Genomic DNA, 27765 nt, shown 5'->3' with positions numbered 1-27765 from the left:
CGCTCGGCGACAACTCGAGCCGCGCTGCCCGCCTTCCCGGGGTGACTCTGCGGGGCAGACCCAATCGGGGCCCCATTCATCGGGGCTCCCGGACGGGCTTTCCCGGCTGAGAGGGCGGGCAACGACGCCCACGGGCCTGCAGCCCCCCGCGAGCTTCCCCGGCCGGTTCCCGGGCCCGGGGCGTGGCCCCGCGCCGGTCCCTCAGCGGCGCCGCGGGCGCAGGCCCCGCCCGGGCTGGGGTGCCGTGAGCCGCCGGCGGGCCGGGGCGGCTGCAGCAGCGGGTGGGCACGACCGGCGGCCGGGGCGGGGCGGGGCGGCGGCGGGCACCGCCCTCGGGCCCTCCCACCGCCCGCCCTCCGCCCCACCGCCCCCGGCCGCAAGCTCCGTCGGGGCCGGACTGGCGGAGCAGCCTCGAAGTTTGCGGAGCGGCTGGCGCCGCGGCCATGTGGCTGCTGTGGCTGCTGCTGGGCTCGGCGGGTGAGTGCGGGCGGTGGCGGCGTCCCGGGGCGCTGCCCGGGAGCGAGGGGGTGTGCTCCGGTCGGCGGAGGAGGGCGCCGGGGCCTCCCCGCCTCCCGCCGCCCCCCCTCAGCGGCTCGTTGCGGGCCGGGCAGGGGTCGCCGCCGGCCTTCACTCCGCTCGGCTCCTCTCCCTTCCCCCTGGCGGGCAGGGCGCGGGGCACCGCCTGCCCCACGGCTCGCTGGGTGGGCCGGGCCGGGCGGGGATGCCTAGGGCGGGGGCGTGCGCGCGTCTCCGCCCCCTCAGGGCGTGCTCGAGGTGGTCCCGGCGCCCCGCCGGGGGTGTGTGCGGCCGGCGTGAGGCGAGGCGCTGGGAGGGCGGGATGGTTCCGGGGCGGGCACCCCTGGGCCGAGTCGGGCGTCGAAGCCGCCGCCGAGACGAAGGGGCTGCGGCCCCGCTGGTGCAGCTCGGGCTGGGCCGACCCGCGCCCCTTCTGCCTTCTGAGGCCTTCCCGGGGCGGAGGCGGCCGCCGCCGCGGGTGCAGCAGAGCCTCCGCCGGTGGGCAGGCGGGCTGGGCTGGGGGGACCGCGGCGGCCTCTGGCCGGCGCACCGCCGGGGTCCGTGCACCCGAGCGAAATGCTCGGGTCCTGCCTGGCTTCACTTGGAGTGTTGAAGGGCAATTTCCTACTTTTTATTCGTGTTCATCTTTGTAGAAACTCTTTTTTCCCCCCACCGTCAGCATATGTCTGTCAAAGTCGCCAAGTTGATGATATTTTGTGCAGCTTTGCTGCAGGTGTGAATTATTTCTGCAACATGATCTTAGCGGGCGCTTTTCCAGACAGTGTAAGTAGCCTGGCTGCGTACTGCTGTGTCTGTTTCCGAATTGTGCCTGGGCGATGAAGTGATGACACGCAGTGGGTAAAAGTCAGATTATCAAGTTCAGTTTCTTTTTTTCCTCTTTTTTGAAGAGTATTTGTTGTCATGAAGAATTGGTAAGTTTCACAGCTTCTGTGATAAAACTTTGTTTGGAGTTTGGTGTAGATGGAGGAAGGATGTAGGAAGGAGGAGAAGTGTAATAGGACTCAAGATTTTCGAAATTACACAACTGCAAACTTCAGCTGCAACATTCATCAGTCTTTTGTAGGTTTGGGTGCCTTTGCAAAAGTATTTCAGTAGTTCCTTTTTTGGAAAGCCTGAGGCAAAGTTCAGGTTTGTTTACCTAGATTGTGTTGCCTTCTTATTAATTTCAGTTTTACTACAGTAATGTTGCCAAAATTTCACCTAGTTATTCATAGCAAGATACATGTTTCCATTCGTTGAATATATTTGCTTGTAATAGCACCCTTAGATTAACATGGAGGGTTCCATGCTACAAGATACTAATCTTTATATATGAAGATTTCCCAGCCACTTGCCCCCCATGTTCCTGTTCCACCTGGGCCTGGGGGCAGTGACCAAGAAGACCTGTTTCTTGTATGGAGGTTAGTACTTTGGCTTTTTGACTGCAAACTGCTGGTTTTGCACAACAGTTACCCTGCTGTTACTTAACCAGAGGCTCTGGCTTACTTTGGGGCAGATTCAAAGAGCTTTCTGAAACCTTTTTTTTTAATGTTTTCTGTTTTTCTTTTGAAGAATAGATTATGGGGTCTTTGGAGATTTGCTTTTTAAATGTTGCTTCCTCTGTATATTTGGCACGCCTGCAAGCTTCCAACAGGGAGAATTAGTTTGTCTCTGCCTGGCCTTCACTCTGTTTTGAACTTTAGTTCTGATAATTCATGCAAATATTTCTTTTCCTACTGAGTCTTTTTCTGGGTACAGATGGGAAACCTTGCAACCCTGGGGATCAATTCAGTTAACAGAAAATAAACACTATATAATGTCTCTGTCTAAACAGTTGTTCTGTTAGCATGCAGAAGAAACTGTTGACTTGGATTATGCTAGTGAAAATTTGCAAGGCAAAGTTTGATCTGTTATTTGCATCTTTATTCTTAATATTACAGTTGGGTCAAATAGTGCTTTTGATCCTGAAAGACTTTATCTGCATGGGAAAGGTTTTATCTTGTTATGATATATAGTATGAACTTATACCAGGCTGATTTAATTTCAGTTTTTAATTGCAACTGATAACTAATCAAAAAGAGACTATTTATCTGAAGCTTTAACCTCTGTTCCCCGCACAGGAGCTCCCCGATTCCCTTGCTTTCCTTTTCAGCTCCCTGCCTCATTGCAAGTCTCATCAAGCTCTCAGGTGCATGCAAACACATGCACACCCAGCCTCTTTCATCTCTCTGTGCTTTTGCCAGTATAAGCAGGTTGTGCTTACCTCTGGTCCCCTCCTGCTGCCCTGTGTGTGCCATAGTGTGACCCAGTTCCCAGTGCTTTACTTTGGCTCAGTGTCAGCCCAGGAGTTCCTGGATGTGGGTTAGGTCCTGCAAGGATTCCAGTTACCAGCTTAGATTAACAACATTACCGGGTTAAGTTAATGTAGAAGAACGTTTGTTAGTTAGAAAACAGACATCTCTGTTTATATTCTTCCACAGTTTGTATTACTTAAGTAATACAAGCTGAGCTACGCACAGTTACAGCGAATTTAGGAAAGGATTGCTCCAGACAATTGCACGTACATTATAGCTGAATAAACCAATAAAATGTAAACAGTCCCTAAAAGAAAAATGAGCTCTCTGTAATCCTGACTACCACTGTGCTATATCTTCAAGACACAATTTTTTTTTTATTCAAAGGAACCTAAATCTACTGAATACATTTTGAAGATAGATTTATGTAATTTTTTTTTATTTAACCTGTATATTGTCCATTAAGGAGAGAAATGATGGTAAGAGTCACAAATATTTAGCTAAATGAACTGCTTTTAAAAAGTATGATTACAAAGTGAGCGGAAAAAGATTACTTTTTTTGTCAACTACAAACCTTCCTGTTTTAGTTATGAAGTAGGTCTTAAAAATATCAATCTTCAACTGTCTGGAAAGTCAGAATGCAGTGCACAGCTGGAATTCCTGAGTGTGATCCCCAAGATGTCACAGTTCAGTGTAAGGACCTTTCTAATGCGTAAGCCAAATATATAATGCAGATATTATACGTCTTAAAATGTACTCAACTTGCTCTGTATTAAGGGGAGGCTTTTGTGTCTTGTTCCCGACAGTCTTTTGGTCTAACACTGTTGGCATTGGGGCCCTGTTCACAGACAGCATAAACATGCAGGGCCACACATGTGCTTTCATCACAATTTGCAACTACATCTCGAAAGCCCAGAAAAAAAAAAACCAAAACCAACATCCCCAAAATCAAGCAGGGGTAGGAGCTGCTTAAAGAGTGATATTTACCACAGTAATCTGCATTGTGTGATGTCCACTAGCCTGGAGAAGAGAAGGCTCCAGGGAGACCTTATAGCGGCCTTCCAGTACCTGAAGGGGGCCTACAAGAAAGCTGGGGAGGGGCTGTTTGCAAGGGCGTGTAGTGAGAGGACCAGGGGCAATGGTTTTAAACTAGAGCAGGGCAGGTTTAGATTAGACATTAGGAAGAAGTTCTTTACAATGAGGGTGGTGAGACACTGGAACAGGTTGCCCAGAGAGGTGGTGGAGTCCCCATCCCTGGAGACATTCAAGGCCAGGCTGGATGAGGCTCTGAGCAACCTGATCTAGTTGAAGATGTCCCTGCTCACTGCAGGGGGCTTGGACTAGATGACCTTTAAGGGTGCCTTCCAACCCAACACCTTCTATGATGCTACTAAGGAAATACCTAGTATTTGCTTACATGGATGTTCATTTGTACTGACATTCAGAGGTATTGCTTTTGGTAGAATTTCTTTACTCAATGTACCGCGTGGGAAGAGCACTGCTGAACACTGTTCTGCTCTATTGCTATATAAGTAGAGAGAACAAGAAAACCACTGTCTACTTGAAGACTTGCGTCTGTCCTATGTATACAGTACATCTATTTCACGTTTTTGATGCAATCCTCTCTAAGTCTTGTGCTGCAGCTTGTCTCTCTCAGTACACAAGCCAGCTGTGGGTTTGTGTAGCGCATCCGTGCGTTCAAGATGGACAAGGATTCTTTGAGCTTTGGCAAGTCAAGAAACTGGACAAAGTAATAGGAAAGAGGTGATACACAACAAGCATTGGGTATTAACTGAAGATGTTAAGTCTGCCAGTGGTTGAGCATCTGGGAAGTACTAACTTAGTGCAAAGCTGCACAACCATGCTGGGGAGAATGTTTTGGATTTCTTGCAGAAGCCAGTGCCCACAGACACATTCTCTCAGATCAGTTTCTGGTTATCAGATGTTTGATAGTTGAGGATGTTGTCAGATTTTACTCTTGCAAGTATGTTTTTGGTGCTGGGACTGAAGTAAGCAGGTGATGACTTTGTTGATTTCATGTAAACTTCAGGGATTTTGAATAGGGTCAGGGAAAGGGACACGTCCTTGGCTGGACTTCCATAGGTTCCTGTTGCCCCTTAGGTGTGGGGAGCTGCAGGGCCCAGAAGCTTCCAGCCATTGTATCCTGCTTAAGATAACTGCTACAATGGTAGCCAGCACTTGCCAAGGGCTGTGAGGGTGAAAGCATGATTGCAATGTTGCAGTCACATGTTGTGATAGGAAGTGGAGATTGCTGACTATAAAATAGGTAATAAAAAATGCACCTTTTGTACAAATGTGAAATAAAATGTTATAAGCTTACAGTCACTCTGTGATGCCTGATACCTTGGGAGGCTAGAAAGCTCCATACTTCTTTGGATTAAAAAATTTCCTGGTGATACTATAATGTTTACTGTGACAACAGTAACCTGCATCTTATTTCCATTTGTATGCTGATTATCTACCAGGTGAGAAACGAAATTGCTCCCTTAGCTGTAAATCTGGTGGACTGTAACAGGGAGATGACCATTTGTTAGGCAGCATGATGAAATGAGATGAGGTTTAAGCATCTTTGTTTCAGAGCAGTAATGTAGGAATGCCTAATACAAAATTAATTTATCACCTGTGGACAGACTTTGTTTTGTCTTTTGTTTTGTTTTTTCTTTTTCTCCAAACTGGTAAATCTTACCAGAATAGTTTCTGTGATGTGTCCTGACCTGTGGTTGCTCTGTCTGTGAGCAGAAAAGTGGTAATGGAGCAGGTCTGAAAAATCTGTAGCGTGAGATCTGCTGTTATGATAGCAGTGCTCTCCATTTCAGTATCTTGCCCGTTGTGGAAGCTAGTGATGAGTTTTATGAATTGGTCGTAATGCTTGTAGGCTGTCGTTGTTCGGTTGTCCTACCTACTGCAGACTGAAGCTGTGGATGTCCTGCTTTCGGTAGAAGGCACTCTGTGATAAGTATTTAAACTGGCATTTTCAGAGTTTGAACTTGAAAACAGTTTCATTATCAGCAGGTAGGTTTTGAAGATGAGAAGGGAGAAGGATCTTATGTCTCAAGATTGTTCTTCGTTATGGGCGTTTTTGTCTTTTCAAGTATTAAAGCAAAACTCTTCTGCTCTGGCAAGATATCATAACAGCATATGCTAAGATGCAGAGTGGAACATTTCAAGTGAAACCAGTTTTAATGAAGTGAAACATTGAATTACAAACTGTCCTTTGCCTGAAATGTAAGTAGATCATGGCTGAAAGTAATTGTGTAGTCAGCCATTAGTATAATCAGTTTATCATAAATTTACTGATTGCTGAAGAATTTTTGAGGGGGAGCTCATATGTATTTAAAAAAACCCAAAACAACACCAAAGATGAAAACTTAAACAAATAGTGTAAGAAAAGCAAACAAAAAACTTGGCAAACACCCCTGCAGAAAGCATTTAATTAAATTAGTATCTCTTATAATGAAAATTCTAACTTATATGATCCATGGAGGTTTGCATTTGCTGTGGGCTGTGTATCCAGATACTTGCTTATTTGACATGTAGAAACTTGTTGAACTGCAGTAACTTGATCGTGTGTTTGTTTTTTTTCATAGCGCCTCTTATGCTAGTAAAATTGTCAGATTAAAAGGCAGTTTAGACCAACCTGATGTTGCATGCAGCGTGGCTGTCAGGACAGAAAAGCCCTTTTAAGGGAGAAGATGGTGTAATGCTAATTGGTTTTGGTGTGTGTTTGTGTTTTAATTTGCACATGGGAGATGTTGAGGCAGTGAGGAGATTTCTAAATGGAGCCATTGGTCTCTCTGCTTGTTCTTGTTTTTGGCTACTTGCACAGATATTCCCATCTTGATTGCAGAGGAACTTTTGGAATCAGATACCTAATTTAGCTGCAGCTTGTAGAAGTATGTCCTCTTTGAAAGGCTGAGAGAAATAATAGGTAGTTCCTTTTACTGTGAGAGATGTGTTGAAGGACTGGGGAATCGTGTGGGTGGATAATCAAAAGGGCCCAGATGAACAAAATCAAAATGGAAATAATTTGTGGGAGGGTGGCTGGTGAGAACTTTCTTCTCTGTGATCCTTAAGCCTTCTTCCTGCCATGGCCTGGACAACTGTGAACTTGGACACGATTAAAAGATATCAAGCAAAGTTGCTTTTTGTGTATGAGTAAATGGTTGTGTGAGTTGCTATGTCACAGTGTGCGACATGTCACAGTAATCAGGGGGCTGAGCTAATGAGTGGAAGGTGATGTGGCTGTGAAATTCAGCTAAAATGATCTCTGTACCGTAAGAATAAGCTTTTAACCCACTGTGTGGGATCATTTAGGATTAGGGGCTGATGAACTCATAGCAGATCTGGGGAGGTCCTGATACTGTGTCCTCTTAGCCAGGAGGTTTCAGATTTAAAATGGATTTAATATCTCTCAGGTAGCCTGAGGCTTAATTTATTAAAGGTTGGGAAGTGGTTGAATAAGTTGAATGTGGTAGAAGTGTGCTGTTGTGTTATAAAATAATTTACTTCAATAGGACTAAGATTACAATTTTTTTTCAGGTTTTAGTGCTATATTTTGTATTGGTGTTTTTTTTTCTTTTAAATTAAAGGAAAATCCCCAAGTGCCATACCTTGCTGTGAGTCTCTGGTGTCAGGATCTGCTTAGACAATTATTCCATACAGCTCCTGGGGAACGTGATGGGGGAGATTCCTGACTTGGGGTTCTTTTATTGAAGATTTTAGATGGAAACCAATTACAACAGATGAGGTAGCCTATGTTGGTCTGTTTTGAAACAGCTGGGTCTGTTGGATGAAAAGTTCAATCTTAAGTAATGTTTTCCTGTGGAGTTTTATATCTGATTTTGATAAAATGCAGTAATGTTACTGCAGCAAGTAGGTTGTTGTCCCATTAAACACTAAGATGTGAATTCTGGCTACTAAGTATGGCTTTGTGCTCAGACTCCTTAATTCCTTGGAGACCTTTCTCTTTCTTTATAGATTTTGCACGAATTTATCGCTTCAGTTGTTAACAAGTGAGATGTTGGTTATAGCTCCAGACAGAATGCAGTTGCCAGCCCTGTCTGTGTCAACTGAAGACTTGTACTCTGCTGGGCAAAGCTGTTCAGGGTCTTAGTGCTGCAGTATCTACTCCAGGTGGCATTATTGATCAGCACTATGACTTTGGTCAAGATCTGTTTCCTTCCTCCTGGTACTCACTTCCCTTTTACCTGTTTAATCAGGTTTTTTTTGGACACCAACTCTCTTTCTTTGCATCTTTCTTTTATGGTATTAGTGCTACCCTAATTTTAGTCAAGCTATACGCTACAAATAACAACAGGCATATCTTTCTACAGTTCAAAATAGCTCTTTGCCTTAAAGAAATGTTCTGTCTTGGTGGTAGGTGTCGGATGCAAGATAAGTAGATTTTTCCTGATATGATGAGTTTTTCTCAAGTATTCCTATTTTTCCTTTCTCTTTTTTGTTGTTATACTGAAGTCATTAAGATTCTTCAAACAGAGGAGTTTTAGGTTTAGAAGAATGTGAAACATAATATGACACAAAAATTGATGTAATTATGAAAATCCATGTATTGGCAAGTTGCACTTTTTTCCCCTCCTTGTGGAAGGTAGGGCGAGAGTTGGCAACTTGTAGTACTGTTACGTGTCCAGGGTTCCCTTCATAGGTAACCTGTTGTGCAGTACTGTATTGAACCTGCTAGCTAATAGCTGCTTCACAGGGAATGTGGTCATTGCCCACACATGGCTACAGAAGGGAATGGATGCCTGGGGGAAACATAGTGACAAAGGATGAGGAAAAGGCTGAGGTACTTAATGCCTTCTTTGCCTCCGTCTTTAATACTAAGACCAGTTGTTCTCCAAGTATCCAGCATCCTGAGCTGGGAGACAGGGAACAGAATGAAGCCCCCGCAATCCAAGAGGAAATCATTAGTGACCTGCTGCCACCACTTAGATACACACAACTCTGTGTGGCCGGATGACGTCCATCCAAGGGTACTGAAGGAGCTGGCAGAAGTGATCACCAAGCTGCTTTCAATCATTTACGAGCAGTCCTGGCTAATCACAGAGGTCCCAGTTGACCAGAAGTTAGCAAATGCGAAACCCACCTACAGGAAGGTTGGAAGGAGGATCTGGGGAACTAGAGGCCTGTCAGTCTGACCTTGGTGCCTGGGAAAGTTATGGAGCAGATCATCTTGGGTGACATCACGTGGCACTGTCCTGGTTCTGTCAGGGATAGGGTTAATTTTCACTAGAAGCTGGGACAGGACACAGCTGGGATGGCTGACCCAAACTAGCCAAAGGGGTATGTGATACCATTGTGTTGTCCTGCTCAGTATATAGCTGCAGGAGCTGGCTGGGGCGGGGGTAGGAATTGCCGCTCTGGAGCAGGCTGAGCTTTCTGGGGTCTGATCAATAAGTGGTTGTTCATTAATCATGTTTTGTATCTTCCTTTATCAGTATTATTGTTGTTTTCCGCTTTCCTTTCAGGTAGTTGTGGAGAGCAATAAGGTCTCCCCTCAGCCTCCTTTTCTCCAGACTGAACAACCCCAGCTCCCTCAGCCACTCCTCATATGACTTGTGCTCCAGACCCCTCGCGAGCTTTGTTGCCCTTCTCTGCGCATGCTCCAGCACATCAGTGTCTTTTTTTTTTTGTGGTGACTGGACACACAACGCCAGGTGTGCGTGTATAAGTGTCTAAATAATTTGTAAATGAGGGCACTGTTAGAAAGACTGATACATAATATGCTACAGGAGTTCCTCATGTTGTTAAATATGCAGAGTAGCTCTACTTTGCATCACCTGCCAAAGTACCTCAGTTCTTCATGAACAGATAAATTGATAGAGACAGCACTTACAACCTCTGAATGAAACACATTGCAGTCAATGAACTTCAAAGGCAAAATAACTCTTCTAACTTGCTAACCAGTCTCCTGTCAATGGCACAAGTTGCTCTTGCAGCTAGGGCCAAAAGTATGTCATCTTAAGAGCTGGGTGGAACTGCACACTACTAAAACGAATACATGGTCTAACTGGAACCTTAAGTGCATGTATTTTGACTTGAGGAGAATGGCTATCTATCAGAAGAATTTGGGGCTCTGATGCTGATTTTGTATGTGTGATCTTGGGGATGGGGGACTAAATCTTCCATGATCTGAACAACAGTAAGAAACATGTCTTACCAAGGACTTGGCATACCAGACTACAGCTTTGCTTTTTCGGGTAAGTGGAAAGACATAATACAGATGCTGAGATCAAAATCTGCTCAGGCTGGCAAAATGCAAACTGCGCTCCTGAAATCCTGGAGTCTGGAAGAACTGTACTTACCACTCAATCAGTTTTAAAAGATTAAGTCATTAAACTAATTAGGCATAATTCAAAATTGGCTAACAAGCAACAACAGTGTGTTTGCCATGATTGCTGTCTAGTCAAACTCAAAAAAGGCTTTTCTTTTCTTTTTTTTTTTTTTCTATTAAGACAGGCTTTTAAAAGGTGCAAAGAAGGTGGAGGGGGACAAAAAAAATCCCAGTGGCTGATGTTAGTCACATCTCTTAATAAAGTGCTGGCTGAATTTCAAATACCTGATTGTGAGCAAAATAAAAGCCTGTATGGAGTTACAGGTAGAATGGAAAAAACAAACACACACCACCACTGTGAACTTTTAAATGAACAGATCATTCACTTTACCATGTAACTGAGGTTCTGCATGTTAAACTTGCCCTTTATTAAATCAAGTCCTGTTGGAATTCTGATTTACGTCCTCTAAGAAATTTTTGTTTGCTAGCCCTTTCTTAAAAGGTGAGATCTACCTCCACTTGTTAGGCATTTTCAATCTTGTGAATGTACTGGCTTTGAATATCAGCAAGTATGAAGGTAAGAGAAAATCAAAGCTCTGTAGTATTTCAGCCTATGAGCTCTAAAACTAACCACAAGTGTTTGTCCTTTCACAGTCAGATGGAGGGCTTCCCCTTAGATCTGCCAAGCAGTATGTGAGTTTTAGGAACCAATTCTTTTTCGCTCCTCTGAAAAAGGAGCCACCATGTGCAATGAACAAATCAGGACTAAATATTAACAGCATACCTGGAAGATAAAAAGAATGTTGGTAGTAGAGTTGCTAAGAGTATTTATAAATAATACAAATTGGCAGTACCACTTGTACCCTGAAAATCTTCCATGAGGAGTGCTAGGTTCTAAATTGCAAGTTTGAGGTAGAGTGATGTTGTCAGCTTTTTTTTTTTATTTTCCTATAAGGGTTGGTGACAGCATCACACTTTTTTGAAACGTTTTCATTGCAGCCTTTCTCTTCCAAAATCATTTCAGTGACCTTATTTCATATGAATTACGTGTCCATTAAAGGTAAGAGCACAGTAGCCACTTTTCTTCCTCCTTACAGTTTTTATAAAATGTAGAAACAAAATGGTTTACAGCATAATTTCATATTTGTACTGCAACTTCAAGTGACTTTCTTTTTGAAGTGACTGCCCTTTTCAACAACAGAGATATTAGTAGACAATTCATAGAGAACAACTGATTCGAAGTTCTTGGATGTAGGCTCTTTTGAGGTAACACGTAAAAGTGTTTGTCTCTTAGTTACATCAACAGAGTCCACCCAAATGTAGTGGGTACTTGATGACATTGATTTGCACAGCTATACCTTTTCGGTCTCACTTTTTTAATATAGTATAGAAAGCTTTTGCCATTCTTATGCAAAACTATGCATATTAGTTACAGCAGAAATGCCCAGTGTCTCTTCCTGCAGCAGCTTTGATAACTTTCAGGATTTCAAAGTTAAAGGCTCTCTACTTATTAATGACTTCTGCATGAGTTAGACTTTGGTGTCTAATCAGATTGGATATCCTTAAAATTTCTAATGGGATCCTTGAAAATCTGCCAAGGGACTATATCGGTTTTCTGATGAATTGTTTTAATGGAGCTCTGCCTCGCTATTTGGTTAACAGTCTTCAGGGTAGCCTCAGGCTGCTTACTTCCCAATATCCTGGTGTTATCTGTTGATAAATGTCCACCTTATTGGAGCTTAATGGCCAATTAGCAGAGTCAAATGAAATCTGAAAATACAAAAAGCATTTCTGATCACTGGCAAGGCTATTCTTGTCCTAACTGAAGTTGAATCCAGAGTCGCTGACCTGCTGACTGCCACGGCTCCTTGTAAGTAGTCTCATGGGGAAACTGTGTTCAGCTTGTGAAGCACGGTTTAGCTATTTTTTCCCTGCAGTGTCGGTGCTTCTTGTGTTTGCTCATCAACAGTTGCAAAATTAGGCAGCTTGCTTTTGTGAACAGACTTTCCCATTTAAGAAGTGATCAATGTGACTTCCTTTGGGCCTGTATCAAAGGGACCTGTATAAGGTCCGTGGGATCGTGTTAAAGTTGCACTTACACTTCTGAAATACCTGGTGGTTAGCTCTGTTTTGGATAGGAAGCACGTCTGATATGGGATATCTGAAAGGAGCAGTAACTTTTGGGAGATAGGGCGCTCTTTCCACCTTTGCCAGCCTGGCCCTTGAAGGTGGGATGAATTGGGTGTTTGCAAACATGAGCCTTCCGAGGGACTTTGCACATCCCTATAAGAAAACTAACTTGGCATAGGTTTAGTAAATATTCCAGTGGTGTTTACTTCAGTTTGGAAGGACTGTATCGGCCTATTGTTTTGGAAAAAATGTGTTATTGAAATGCTGTAGTAAATGTTTTGGTTAGAGAACAGTTTGAGTGACATTTGAGTGACCACACTTTAAAGTGGTTTTTCCCTGGCTCAAATTTTGCTGCTCTTTACTTTGAACGCAGCCTTTCTTCTCTTCCTTTTCTCCTCCTTTCTCCCCCTTTCTTTTTCCCCTTGTTGCCCTGAAATGGTAGTAAGATGTGGTTACTGAAATTATTGAATTTTGTACGTGGAGCACTCACTGTGCCTCTCTGAAGTGGGAATATTTTACAAGTGAGTAGTAAGGGCACAGATGAGTAGGGCACAGATCGAGGTGATGTGTGATCACGTACAAATAGAACTACAATAACATCCTGTAGATAACAGTGATACTTGGCAGTGCATAACATCAGGCAAATTGTTTGCTGTCTGCCTTACTCTGTGCCTTACTTGAAATGGAGATACCAGTTAGCCACCTCAGTTTCTTTAGTTTCATAAATGCTGGTAAATGCTCAGTTCCCAAAGTGAGAGTCATCAGTAATTCATTATCACTTAATTGCTGTAACTGATTTCTGATTTATTTGTTAAGTAGGACGCTAGGAAATGGTATGTTTCCCCTGTCAGTTCCCCTTCACTGCGTTTGCCAGTGTTTTGTGGGGAGTTGTCCACGTGCCTTTTCATTCTTCTTCCATGAATGCTTTTCTCTAGGGCTACAATAAAACTGGAGGAGTTCACAAACAGAATGGGGCAAACAGCATCAGATGGAGTCATGGGTTTTGTTTTTTTTTTTGCAACAGCAGCATGTCCAAGAAAGGCTGAACTGCAGAAAGGCTGGAGTTGGAGTGTACGACACACTGTCACTGTGTCACTTCTGTTTCTCTTACTCGTTCAGATAGAGAGGCTTCTCCTGGACTGCTGTCTTTTCTTCCTGCTGGTGTTCAAAATGTTCAAAGTCTGCTACTTTTGTCTGATGCTGTTGTCTATAACATTGGCTGAGAAGGCTGTTTCAGTTGTCCCTTTTATATCCCTATTTTGAATCATGTGTGAGCTATTTCTAATGGTTTTTCATCATAATGGGACTACATAGTTTTGGAGTGGGTGACAGTTGTATTTATGTTTTGCTTTCTTTATTTGAGGAATGTACTTTAAATTGTACCATCAGAGATGAGGATTTGATTTTCCTTGCAGGGTTTCCTGCAAAAGGGCGAGCACTTCCAGTGTCGAGGGTGGAGTATGGCAGATTTCTTTTCTGGCAGCTGTTTGGACACTAGAGAGGGGAGCTTTAAAATAGATGTCCTGGAAAATATGTGGTGCTTGTTTTTATTAGCATAGGATAGTCTCTGCTCTATGTAAGATGGGAACTAAAATACAAATGAAAGTAGTGGAGTATCACAGTCTTACCCAGAAATAAGAGGTGGGGGAGGACTACTGGTTTATCTACATAGTTTATCCCCTAGGGCTGCTGTAAGCATCTTTCATCTGCTTTGTTGGATGAAGGTCCAAAGGTAAGTAACTACAACAGGACTTTAATCATAGTATCTTCTGATTGCTTTTTTGCAGTTTGGGACTTTGTCTTTATGTTGCAGAATCTGAACTGTTTAACACCTGTGTAGGGTTTGGCATTGCAAAATGTGCTCCAAAACTATGCTACATCCTAAAAGACAGCACACGGTCTGTTGGAGCATGTCCTTCATCCGAGTCTGGTTTGCCAAGGAGGCATTAGAAGGGAATGTGTTGTTTTGTTTTTTTCGTGTTTTCTTTTTTTTTGTATAAACATACATAGCTTCCAAATGGATTCACTTCTATCTTAAATACATATAAAGAATTACTTTGTTTACTATTTTTATATATTTTTGAGGCTGTGTATCCCAATTCTTCTCCTCTTTAAATGAATTTATATGGATATGTTTCAGTGCATGAACTCTCTGTTTTAAAATGCTATGAATATAAAAATGAATTGACAACCCAGTTCTCAGAAATAAGTTTGTGGGTTTTTTTTTTTTTTTGTTTTGAGGTGTTTCGATGTCTTTAAACTTCATTGAAATGACAAGTCTGGAAAGAATGTCACTGTCGCTAAACTGTTTTTTGGGATTCCCTAAAGACTACTTCATTCTTATTTCAATTTCCAGTTAGCAGACTTCCTTTAAAAAGTGTTGGTTTTAAGATGAAATGTCAAATGCTGAAATTTCATTGAAACTGAAAGAAGTTAATCTTTTCAGTCAGCTGCACTTTGTTCTGTTCACAATGTTACTCTTACCTCTCCTTGGTGGAAGAGGAGGGAAATAACTGGACACAAAAGATGCTGTTACTCGAGTGGAGAGTTTTCCATTGAGGAATTGTTAAAACTGAGAGTTTTGACTTGAATTTGTGCAGCTAGGATATCTTGAGCGGTAATGTACCTGCACAATATGTTCTGAAATCTCTTCTTTTATGTCTCACAGAAAAATTTGTTGTAAACTTTTCTAGGCAGCAAATTGAGAAGGGGAAAATTGTAATTTTAATGTCTCAGTACAATGGCTTAAACTTTCACTTTTCACAAACAAAATGCTTGATTCTATGCTCCCTTTCACCAATGAGATGGTAACAGCTTCAGAGGAGCAACTCCAATGTAAAAGTGATGCAACAGAAGGAGGAATCGAGACATGGGCTGGTCTATGGGAAAAGAGTAATTAGTGTTCGTTTTCCAGTGGCACACTGAGTTTTGTGCTCTGTTTGGGGAATACATGGGGAGAAGGAAGCCTATTCTCTCAATACATTTAAAGTTTTACTGTGGTTTTCATCTTGCCATGCAAAATTTTTTCTGCTAATTTATGGTTTTGATCACAAAGCACCTCTGTTACCATGTGCTACTTGGTGACAAGGTGCTTCTGAAACACAGAAGGTATGCTGACATACTGGAAGAGTTGTGGTGTCACCTGACTGTCAGTTGCTGTGAATGATATGACAGTCTGCTGTGTCTGAGCATGAGAAATGTCATCCAGGTACCCAAGCCTATTGTGTCAGTATTGTCTAGCCCCTCCTGAAACACGTTGTTTATAGGGCTATCTGAAATACACTGCAAAATTCTTAATGGGCACTCAGATAATGACAGTAGTGAAGCTGCAAAGTTACCTTGCTGGTAGCAGTCTCTTTGAGAAAGTCTTCCTGCCTTTGGGACGAACCTTCCTGACTGCTGTGGGATACTCTGTACCATTGGCAGTAGATTATTTTAGAGGAAGTAAGAAATTAATTTTCCCTAGAGACCACATTTCTTTGGCATTGGATTTCTGATTGTATCTTCTTTACAGCCTCCAGCTAGCTGAGAGGACTTGTGTTGTCACTGCTGCTTGTTCCTTGCGTGTTGCCTTTTCTTCTCTTTGGAGTTGGCATATGGCATGTTATAGATTAGCTGCTGATCTTATGAGTAATCTTAGTGACCGCATAAGTGGAAAGGAAGCAAGAACTTAAATCATCAGGTTGAGGACATCGGAGTTTGGGATATTGTATCATAGACATGTTCAGGTGTCCTTCTTTGAGTTCACACATGGAATGAACTTGTGTTATTTAGTGGTGATACCAAGTTTGTGCAGTCATCAGCCATAATGCAGTCAATACTTAAAGCATTCCTTTTGAATTTATTTATTTGCAGGTCTGGAGAAAACACAGCCATAGTGCAAAGACCTAGTGGATAATTTAAGTGCTGTTGGCTGAGCCACATCATCTGCTTTGTGTATGAAACACATGGATGTGGTGTAGGACAGTTAAAGCCTGTGTTGTATGTGCCAAGAACCAAATTGTTTGGTGCTAGATTCCTGGGCAAGTTTTAGCATTGCGTTGTATTTTCTGTATCTTAGTTTTCCCTTTATGCTTTCAGTTAGTTCACAGAATATGGGTCAGTGTACATGGTCAAAAGTAATATTATTTTTGTGTTAACTTCCTGAATCAGAAATACCCATATATGTAACTTGCAGCGAAGCAATGAGTGCATAAATCTTTCCTTTCGATGTTATATTCTGTTTGAATATGCAAAAATTAATTGCGACCTGTAGTAATCGCATTCAGCCGTTTTTGAGAGATTAAAAAAACTAAGTTAAAGGAATTGTATTTATCAATTGAGCTTCACACCTTTTTCCTTTTTAAAAGGGACTAACCCTTGAACAAAGGAGAAGCAAAGACAATTGAAGAGAAGTGCTTTCAATATAATGGACAACTACACAGTTAATTTCTCCTGCAACCACTCCAGTTACATGGCCATTAACAGTTAAATTATTGATGAAGGATCGCTGAAGGAAGCTGCTCCTGGCGGTTGGCTATCCTCTATCCTCTGTGCTAATCACCAGGGTCACAGGAGTCTCATTGCACATGAAGCAGTGTGAGAAGCAGACACGCTTTCTTACAGCCTTGAAGTGGAGAACACAGCTGAGTTGTTGATGTCTTTCACAGAACTCAGTTTTTGTAGTTCTTGAATGCAAGGAATTTACTTTTACGTTACAATTAATGGTGAGCATCCTCTTGAATGCTGGCAAACAAAGGCCTGTTTGGAACGAATCAGTCTGGGAGGCATTTGTATGGGTCTCTGAAAACAGAACAGCTTGGTGTATTTTGTAATATATGAGGTCACAGGTTATCCAGTGACATCACCTGTCTCATGATGGTGCTTATCCTGTGTGCTAGACAGTATTGCTTATTGTCTTCTGCTAATGTGTAGTGTCTCCTGTTAACAGGATGGTATAGCTGTCCTGTTAAATTGCTGTGACAGGGTGTCACTAAGCATTAGTGTTTGTAAAGAGGAAATTGCCCTTTCTTGGAAGCATCTTGAAGGATAGTGACATTTTTTGTTTGTAATAAAGACAAGGTTAAAAAAGGTCCCTAATTCATGGTCTATATGATCTAAGTGCAGGTTTCATCTTCTTGGCCAAATATTTTTGCCTTAGTAAGAGTGATATTTGTACTAACGTACTGATCTTCATATGCTTCAGTAATTTGCCAGTATTGGGAAGTGAAGGGAAAATTTAGGGAAGATAATTGTGTTAAATGAAAGCCCCCTCCTACTCCTTTTGTAGGAGGAAGGTCTTTGCTCTTGTTAAATATTTTTTTCCCATTTGCTTTGCATCTTGTCTGAAGTATGTGGTCTCTTTCTGAAGTGTTTAGCAAAGTTACAGCAAGGTCTATATTACCTCAAAGAGCTTTGTACCTCACCTGTGAGGCATTTTTCTCTGATCCTAATGAAGTGGATTCAGAGAAGAGAGAAAACCTCACATATGGACGACTGCAGTTTACCTGGCTTTCTCACTGGGAAGGTGGGAGCTGTGACTCTGCAGCTCTTTGATGGAAGATCTGAACAGAATGATCTGAACAGATCTTGGCTTTTAAGAAAAGTAGAAATTATTCAGTAGTTGGGAATCAAAATTAAGTAAATGAGTCTATGAACAATTGCGGGTGACTTTTTAAGGATCTTTATTGCTGTTTCCCTAGGAGAAAAATGAGTTTTGAATGTTCAGCAAGATTCCCATTCTCTTAAATATGGGCCTGTGTGTTTAAAGCAAGGGTATGTGTGGCAGTGGCTCCAGTGCTGAGAGACTGCATATCTTAGTAAGTCTGGAATAAGTCTGCTTAGGTACTTCATTAGAAAATCTAAACCAAAATGAGTAGCAGCCAGTATGGGATGCGAGTGGGTTGAGACATTGTTCTGTCAAGTAAGAACTAGAGTTATCGTAACAGCAGTGATGCACAGACACAATAGCTCATGAAATGCAAAGGCTGGAGCCTGCTTTGCTTGCTCGATGATGTTGTGCTCTTGTGTTAAGTGGACTAGGAGAAACCTTGGCTAGTGCCTGCAGGCGTTACACTCAGTGGTCTATTTTGATGGCAGTGGCTGTCAGTCTGGCACTATATATTACCTACCAAAGCGACCTTAAAAATATCTATTATATACAGTTTTCATTGTCTTCTGAACTTCTTGTGTGTGGGAATGACAGAAAGGAGGGTGCAAATGTGGATGTGATAGTGGAGAGACACAGTTAGAGCTAGACAGTTGCTGATTTCGTGGGGCTGTAAAAGAAACTTGAACATAGTTGTCACAGAGAAAATATGTTCAGCCTTTCCTTGTATTCAAAAGATGTCTCTTCCTGCTTGCTTTATCTTATGCAGATTTGATAGCTGCTTTGCTTGGCACTAGTGATTCTCTGCTCATCGATCTGAAAGAAATGACTGTTGAAACTCAGAAATGCACACTTTTGAGCTGTGCTGCCTTTGTCATTATCCAGTCAATACAGTCTGCTTTTTCTTCTTTCTTTCCAGAGATTAGGGGGGAAATAGACAAGCTTTCATGAAGTGTGATATCATTCTTCTAATTCTGATTAATCAAATACAGTCTCTACTAGCAAAAAAAGCACGATGTGTGAGACCTGCTATTCTAAATTTACAGCCTGCAATTTTCAGGCATTAGTTGCCACTAAATTGGTAGGGTGACTGGAACCAAATATACCTGCTTTGCAATTATATCTGCTGGGTTGGTATTTATGGGAATGGCCACCTAGGCCAATGAGACTCAAAATTAACCCTTAATGGCAACATGTTGAAACTGCTGTTTCATTAGTGTGTTCATCAAGGCTCTCAAGAACCTCTATTATGGCCAGTTTCAGATGCTACTGCAAGTGATAATGCTTGCTTCCCTAGAACCTTGAAAAAAAGAATGGCAAATCTATGAGCTTAGCGTATTTTAAGTTTCAGTTTGGGTTTTGTGTGAAAATGAATGTTTCCTGCCTTGGAACCAAGTAGATACGCATTTTGAAGTTGAAAACTTTACTATTGAATATGTAGAAGCCATGTCTTTTGTCTGGGCATTTTGAGTTCTCTGAGTTACTGAGATATTGTAGACTTCTGTTTTTGTTGAAAATTGTAATGGAATTCCTGAGATCATGTCTGTTCCTTCTGGTCCCCACCTGTGTAACTCCGTAGGTGATACCCGAGCTCACTGGCTTGCTCTGCAGCCCTCCCAGCATTTGCCAGTTTGGCATTCTCTGTCTGGATGTGTCTTTGCCCCGGCTTCTTCAGAAAGTACACTCTGTAGCATGCATAAATATGATGAATGCCAGGAGGAATGTGGAGCTTTCGGAGTTTGTTTAACTAGCAAAATGATGCACACAGTTATGGCAAGGTTTTAGAGATCTCAAGTTTTGATTTGGCTCAGTGGAAGAATACCTGATGCAAAAAATGTTGAATGAAGCCTTAAAAACCAAGAAGGCTTTTGTAGTTAACCATAAACTTACCAATTTTTGTTAACTTGGTATTTGTCCAGGGATTGACCCATATGAGTAAAATACATCCAGGTTTGGAAGCTGCAAGCGTCTCAAGTGAGACACACAAAATATTTGGCTTAGAGGGCTGAAGTATGTAAATGCTTATGCTTTCTTAACTAGACTGTACTGGGAAGCTTCTCTTTGAGACTTTTTGACTAATGGGCATTTTGAGTGGGGTGGCATTTTTTATTTTTTTTTTTTTCTTTTGGGGCCAGGATAGACTTCTAAAAAGCAGGTGCTACTTTTCTTTATTGGAAACTGTTCAGAGGGTTTTAGGAAATAAAGGAAACAGACTTGGCAGGAATCAAAGAAGCAGCAAAAAATGTGAAAGGGAAGAAAGCTTGTATACCACATAGACTAAATCCTGGACTGTTTCTTGTGTGGCCCTTTCCAGAGACGTTGACCACAGTTGCCTCCACAGCTTCTGGGGAAACATTGATTTTTCTCATGCATGTGTCAAGTTTTTCTGCTTTTTGCTAAATCTTCCTCTGTCTATCTTCATTCCAGTATTCTTCACTCTTCACTCTGCTGTTAAACACAGCAACTGTTGAAAGAGCCAAAATCCAAGATTGCCTATATTGCAAACAAACTCCTGATTCTACAGCTAGCTCAAAAGCATGTTGTAATATATAGTGTGCATGGATGGTGTCTTGCTGTGGCAGTATTTGCTGGAAAGAATTGGTCACCAGTGCCTTGCAGAAAGATTGCACAGCCACACTATGCATCTTGCATTAACATCCCATTTGTGTGGGGCCACTGTATACTTTCCTCTACAATGGAAAAACATCATTGCTCTCACCTAGGGCTTCTGGCACCGTGAATAAGTGAAATAGATAAGGTGAAACTGAACTCCTGTGAAAAGAATGAGTCTCTCACTTCAATATAATCCCTGCCATGTATCTTCCTAACAGCATGGTTCCCATTGACAAAATATAAATGCCATTTATTTTTCTGTTATTGATTTGCTTACAGAAAGCAGCAGAAATCCAATCCGTGCAGCAAATACTGAGTCACTTTATCTTCCATATAAATTATTATTATTACTGTATAAAGCACATCAAAGAGCTCAGTTTGAATGGGAGAAAGTCACGCTTTAGGTAGGTGGTTATTTTCTAGATCTCGGGTAGTGATTATGGGAAATTCCCAACTTCAAATAAATAAGCAGTTCTTGTATACATCTGTCATTCCTGATCCCCATCTTCTGCCCCCACTTAACTCTCTTTGAGGCTTGTCTAGTGGAGGACATGTGACTAGAGCTATGGGAAAGGGGCAAATGCACACCACCTTTTATAAAAGAAACCTCTCCAGTCTAAAGTAACGGCAAAATCTCTTCAAATAGGCCTAGGGCATGACATTTTAAGAGGCTTGTGTCCTGTGATATCTCACTATTGAATTAGAGCAGTATATTAGCAGTAATCTCCAAAATAGTGTGAGAATGGTGTGAGGTCCCGGACCATCTAAAGGGTGTTGCTGTGGCTGTGCTATGGCTTGTCATGTTTTCAATATAGGGTGGATGAAAATTGGCTGATTATAACCCAACATGATGAAACTCTGAAATCAAGGCTCTAGTTTGGCTTGTTATATTGAAATTGCTTTTTGTAAAGATGTGTATGTCCACTTCTGCATTATCATTGCAGCTGGAGGGGAATGAGTTTCCTTTCCCCTTGAAGATTCAGGGGTGTTCTAAGTTCACTTTGCACCATGTTTTGTCACCCAACTCACGTGGTCTTCATGTATGCCCTCTTTTCAGTCTCTTATCTCTTTGTAGGATTTGCATTTCTATTTGAAGAAGTTATCTATTTCTACTTAATGCTTCTGTTTAGGAACACTACCTGTTCTTCACTGGCTGTTTGCTGTCACTAGCGTTTAGTACAGTCATTCTCTTCTTAAACTGTTGCCTCTCCTTGTCTCTGATTGTCTTCTGCTAACTCTTCTCCTAAATTTAACTGTTGCTTCAATGTATTGTTTGGAAAACCATTCTTGTTCCTCTTCCAGATTTTTTTAGGAACCTCAGGAGAGATGTTTCTGGTCATCTTGTTTTCTGTTCTTAGGGCAAGACTTCAAAGCAGCAGCTGAGTTGCCTTCCCGGGGTAGGGAAGTCTGCATATCTGTCTCTCTTTGTCTAGATTAAAATTGTGGTTATCTGTCATCAGTCTCCTCACACTTGGAAATTAGCTCAGTGTTGTTGAGTGAGAGGTTATGAGTTATTTCTTTACCGTTACGGACATTGTTGATGTTTTGTTACTCTGGCCTGCATCCTGGTCTTTCTTGGACTTGGCTGTTCTGCAGAGCCTCACATCCCAGCTGTGTCTTGCAGGTTCTTTCCAAGGTGTGGCCTTTTCATGTAGTCACACAGCCCAAGTTTTTCCCTTGTTACTGATACCACAACTTACTTTCCCCTTTCCTCTCCTGACGTGCTGTACAGACATGCAGTCAGATCCTAAATGCATAAATTACTGTCCTGATATTATCAGGAGGATATCGTTATCGTAACTTCATCTTGTTTTGCTTTCTCCACCATGGTTACACAGTGAGTTTGCTTTCAGAGCCCTGCACGTTCTGTGCCTAGCACACTTATCAAATGGTCATTCGCCAGTAAGATGTCAGCATGAGGTACCAGCCTTCACCACCTACATACTTGCTGGGACATAGCGTGGCATGTCTGGTTCTGACATGCAGCTTTCCTTACTGGGGAAGACTTTGGTATGCAACTGCAAAGACCATTATTGCTCTTGAAAACTTTCCTTTGCTGCTTAAAGAAGGAATTGTGGCATAGTTGTTAAGGACATGCAACTTTATTAGACTACATGATGTCTCTTGGAATTGAAAATGGCAGGAGTGTTTTGTGTTTAGGTTATCTGATTTAGCCTGAGAAAAGGCTACAGTCCTTGTCTTGCTCTTAACCTAGGGGCGCATTTCCACAGCAGCATAAGGTGTTTGGGCTGTCCCTCGTTCCAGGGCATGTGTATTCCTCTCCCTCTCTTCTGTGATGGCAGATGCTCTTGAAACTTGGCGGTGGGTTGATTCAGACAGTGCTGGAATGAAAGTCTTTTAGGTTAACTTTTTGAAAGCTTGTTGCCCATGTGTGGTAAAGTTTATGCCTCTGGATAGTAAGAGGGAAGACAGGAATTTATAGCGGGGTGGGAGAAAGATGGGGCTACTAGCTCTGATTTAAATCAGCTTAAGCTGTTGAGGAGATGCACCTTTAGCTAATCACAGCTATGAAAAAAAAGCATCCATGGTTAGTTTTGATGTAGTGCTTTTGCCACTGACCAGTAATATCATTCTGTACTGTCATCTTCTTACATATTTGGACTCTAAAGGTCTTTGGAGGTGCAGAGGTTGGTTTTTTGGTGGGTTTTCTTTTTCTTCACTTTTCCTCCTCTTCTGCCTACCAGTTAAGAGTTTCTGGTTATGGGTTTGGTTTTTTTCCTGTAATGTGTAGCTCTTGCTTAAACTGCATTCATTTGCAGAGGTTGATTCTGTGTGTGATCTGTGTGGTGGGACAGAAGACTACAGAAATACTAAATATTCTTATAAGTGCTGAGTGACTATTCATTGGAGAAGGGGTAAGATGATACCTCGTTAGCGTCTTGCTGAGGGATGAGATTGGCATTCTCCTTCTTAGTTACAACTTTTTCCTTGCTCTCCTCCCCTTCCATATTTTTGTATTACTGCATATTTGGGCATTGTTGTTTTTGTATGCTGAGATGTAGAGAGGAATAGTGTGTCCAGTATCGGGTACCAACTCCAAAGGACTTCAGTGCCTTTTATGCTTATAAGTTATGGCGTACTTTAACCACTGCCATAGTGAAATGCTCCTAGAGCAACTGACATAGAATATTTTTTCTGAAACACATTTACAGCCTCACAGTTCACTGCTGCCACTCCTTGTGATTACCTCTCATTGGAGCACCCTTTAAGTCATCATTGTATGGCACAACAGAACAGCTGGAAGTAGCACTTGCACTTGGGGAAATAAACCAACAGTGAATTCAATTATTTTCTCCAGACAGAACAACTGTGGGATTTTTTCTTCCTAAAAGAACCTGCCCAGCTAGTAAGGCTGAACATCCAGAGTTTACACAGCTAACCGTCATATTTGAAGACCCCTAAGTACACATAATTTAATACATGTTTTTAAGCAAGAAAATGTGGTTAACAGCTGCCTCTTATGACCTCTTGCATCTGCATAGTGCAAAAATGTCCTTACAGAATCAAGTCTCAAAGAGCAATTAAAAAACTTTGACCTTTTAAAGTAAATGTTCAGATTCTGTGACTAGGAAATTTAAACTTAATTGTACTAGGTAGATTTTTTTTGACATGGAGTATTGTGTGAGGAAACTTAAACCTAGCCCCTTCCAATTGTTAGAAAAACAAACCAACCCAACCCCCCCCCCTCCCCCAAAGTGTTTGTTGCTAAATGGAATTTCTGTTTATCGCTTCTGTTGTTGTAGGTTATCCCTTTAAATTTGATTAATTTTAGACATTGGATTCACTTTTGTTCTGGCTGTGCAGCTTGCTAGGTATTGGTTGGACAAATATTTCTTTACCATCTTGTCTCAAATGTGTATACCTGAACCGAACTGATGGGATTTCTAATGGTTCTGCAGCTATGCCACAAAATCCCAAATATAACTTCAGTTCAAACTTTGTCATTCTTTATTCCTTTTCTTACCTTTCCTATAATTTAATTGAATGATACATCTTTCTTTAATCTCGGTGTTCACTTTGTATAAGATTTACCGTCCAGTTCTGCCATCTGTCCTTAACTAGTTTACACAAGCTTATGATTTATACTGGATGATGCTCTTGGAAGTATCCTGTTGCCAAGGAAGATGTTAGACAAAGAAGGCTGTGTTTGCTGAGAGAACAAGTAGCTAAAACCTAACAGCAGAAAGTAACTATATACAGATCTGTATGTAGCAGTTTGGTTTAATCTCGCATGAATATTTAAAGGCCAGATTTATGGATGAGTGATTAGGCCCTGTATTGCGAGAGCATTTTAAAATTTCATGTTCTGTTGTGTTTTGCAGATGGAATTTAATTGTCTCAGCAGCTTTTGAAATAAAGGCAAATTTGTATTGAATCCCTAGGAAAGATCCTTGAATAAGCTAAAACTTATTAGTAGTACTCCTCCCACCTTCGAGGTGTTTATCTGTTGATATGAGACTGTATTTCTTTTCTTTCCTCCCTATCAATAGGCCATTCAGGATTAGTGCTCAGACTTCCTCCTTTTGAAGAAAGAAGATAAGATTCAGCTTGGAAATCTTATCACTAGGTGGATGTTGGCCACAAGTACGTTTCTCTTACCCTATCTTATCAGCAGAGTAAGCAGTGAGATGAGACTGGTGGAGGAAGAGTTTCAGCAGTAAGAGTTGTTGTAGGCAGAGGAATGTAAACATCTCCCTGGCTGTGGTTGGTATCATTTAGCTTTCTGGTCAGCTCCCCCTGCCAGCCCTGATAAAAGCAGTGGGTCACACCAGCAGCCAGAGCTGATGTTGCAACCCGCAACAGTCCTGCTTCTTTAGAAAGTATTTCAGATATCTCTGTTCCTAAGAAAGCTGACGTTTAAAAGCTGTGAAAATCAAGTGGATTTTTATCTTCCAAAATGATGGTGGGTAGTAATTTGAGCATGAGGTCTATGAATCCAAGATCTTCTGCAATCATACTCATGGGGGGAGTTTGATGTAAGGATTTGATATTGATGGTAGTTTGATACATAAGACTGAGATTACTTAGTCTCTGTTTAGTCTTTTTATGTCTGTGCCCTGTTGAGAATAATTTGGGCTGTGTTTTCAGGGTTCTTAATACCAAATTACCAGATAGTGCTGTCTTGATGCAGACAGCATATTTATTCAGTTTGGTGAGGTACAGCAGCGTTGTCTGTGGGAGGACAGCTGATACTCTATTGATCGTAAAGCTTACCAAGGCCTCCTTCCCTTTTTAAAAATCCAGGCTTTTAAGGCATAACTAGCAGAGTAATCTGAGGTTCTTCACTGTGTCAGGTACTTGTACTTTTATTCATCTGACACTAGTTATGGTATAACTTGATTTACTTTTTCTTCAAAGCATGGTCTGAATCTGTCCAAGAGGAGGATAATATACCTAACTGTGGTCGTGCAGAGAAATCTTTTCTCAAAGGTAGAGAGGCTGAGCAAAACAAGATAAAAATACTCTCTTCTGAGATGCTAAAACCAGTTATCTTTTCTGTCCTTCTCTAGGTGCCTGTAGTTTGTAATGCGGTCTGTGAGGTGACTTACTGTTGCCTTTTGTTGTAAGGTGGCTGAGGTACAGTGATGAATGTATGATATACGTGGTACATGAAGAAATTGGATTCTTTTCTATATACACAGGTCCGGTCTTTAATAAGTGTGTTGAAAGTTACTGAGTATGGAGGGTATAAAATAAAAAGGATTAGCTTTGCTTTTAGCAGATTTGAATACAAAAATTACATCTGTAGTTTTATGTTCGTTCTTGCTGGTTTTGCTGCTACCCTCATCAAGGCACTCAGTTGCATTTTTTGATATGTATTTATACTGTTTATTTTTTTGCCACCAGTACTGTCATGTTCTTCCATTAAATTAAAGCTTGAAGTTAAATTCAAAAAGTATGCATTTCTAGCCAGGGAACATCTGGGAAAGGATTAGACACTAACCTGGTTGCAGTCAAAGCAAAGCTTCATGCAACAGTGTCTCTCCTGGGAAACAACACCGTGTTACTCTAAGCCAAACTGTTGGCACTAGCCTGGACGGTAGAGCCTGAGCTGTTTAGAAACAGGCAGGTCTGTCACACAGCCTGTGAAGATGACTATTGTTTTCTGATGCTGAAGCTGAACTTCCAAATAATCTGTCTAGATACGGGACTGTGCCTTCAGAAGCAGTGCCTTTTACTAGGAAGTGAAAAGGCAAGTGGTCCTGTTAACATGCTGATGTTTGGAGTAGAGCTGATAAATTGCTAGGAGTGATTTCAAGCAAGGAACGCCACTGCCCTGTGACTCAAAGCACTGTGATAAAGGAGGCATCTTCTGAAGACCGAAAGCCCCAAGTCAGTGATCGTCTCTGACTGCTGTTTGAAAGCCTTAATGGTCTGTAAATAACTGTGCCCACTGCTGTACCAAAATCCCAAACGTGAGCTTCTCCTGGTGCAGTAGAAAGTAAAAGAATCCCCCAACGTCTGCTGATCTTACCTTTTCACTTTTCCCTGCTAATTATGCACATTACTTCAATAAACTGAAGATCCTGTGGACCTGTCTAGCAGCAACGGTTTCTCTCCTTGTTCTGGTTACCAAGATGTACGAATGTGTACCTGACTTTAAGCTGCACTGAAGTTAAGGTGATTAAGAATCTGACTGTGGAGCTGACGTGGAGACAGTCCTGGTCATCTTTCCTCTGTCAGAGAGCAGGTTCCCTCTGGGGGTGGGGGTGTGTGAGTCCTGCTTTTGTTCTGTTGGACTGCTGTGGAATATTTCCTTGTGACAATGTCTTCTGCTATTTTTGTTAGGATCAGAAAGATAGTAATAATAACCTATGGGTAAGATGAAACGATTAGAAAAGAGTCACTCTTCAGTAGCCTGAAGATAACAATTGGTGCAGTATGTTCTTTGTATTTCAGATTTTTATTTTGGATTGCATTAGCTTTGTTTTAAGTGCCCAGATATAATATCTAAGCTCTTCTGAAAGTATGAGGAACACATAGTTAGAGAAAATGTTTCCTTTCCAGAGGATGTTAATTATTAGAGGGTTCTGTGTAACTGCATGTTCTAATTCATTGCACAGTAACGGTTTTCATAGTTTGCTTAAACACTGGCGGGAAGGGGAGGAACTGGAGAGGAGTCAGGGATAAACAAAACAGTCCTAAATTTGGAGTATTGATCTTACTGTAGGGGTTGGGTGAATGAGTTTGTCTGAGTTGGTCTTCAGTGATAAGTTATCTTGAGGGTTTGAGGGCAAGCAGGATGGGGAAACTGTTCACTTAAGATAACCGTTCACTCATGTGGCCTTTAT

General features: G+C 41.8%; 1 protein-coding gene across 8 annotated transcripts in view; it reads left to right on the top strand.

Moving 5' to 3' along the window:
• The first annotated feature begins 368 nt into the window (after window positions 1–368).
• The window catches only part of LDLRAD3 (low density lipoprotein receptor class A domain containing 3), a 111749-nt gene continuing 84352 nt past the window's right edge, over window positions 369–27765 (top strand). The window contains exon 1 of one of the 8 annotated variants that reach the window (XM_054200126.1): window positions 369–477. In XM_054200126.1, coding sequence (XP_054056101.1) covers window positions 444–477 — 34 coding nt within the window. In that variant the 5' untranslated portion in view covers window positions 369–443. Of the gene's footprint in view, window positions 478–895; window positions 1300–1344; window positions 1938–8305; window positions 10049–13962; window positions 13985–27765 lie in introns of those variants that run through there. The other 7 variants (XM_054200127.1, XM_054200124.1, XM_054200122.1 and 4 more) reach the window with 7 other exon arrangements.

This window comes from Rissa tridactyla, chromosome 4, assembly GCF_028500815.1.
Source record: "Rissa tridactyla isolate bRisTri1 chromosome 4, bRisTri1.patW.cur.20221130, whole genome shotgun sequence".
NCBI classification, from domain to species: domain Eukaryota; kingdom Metazoa; phylum Chordata; class Aves; order Charadriiformes; family Laridae; genus Rissa; species Rissa tridactyla.
The sequence above is the reverse complement of the archived record's forward strand: the minus strand, read 5'-3'. Positions and strand labels throughout refer to the sequence as shown.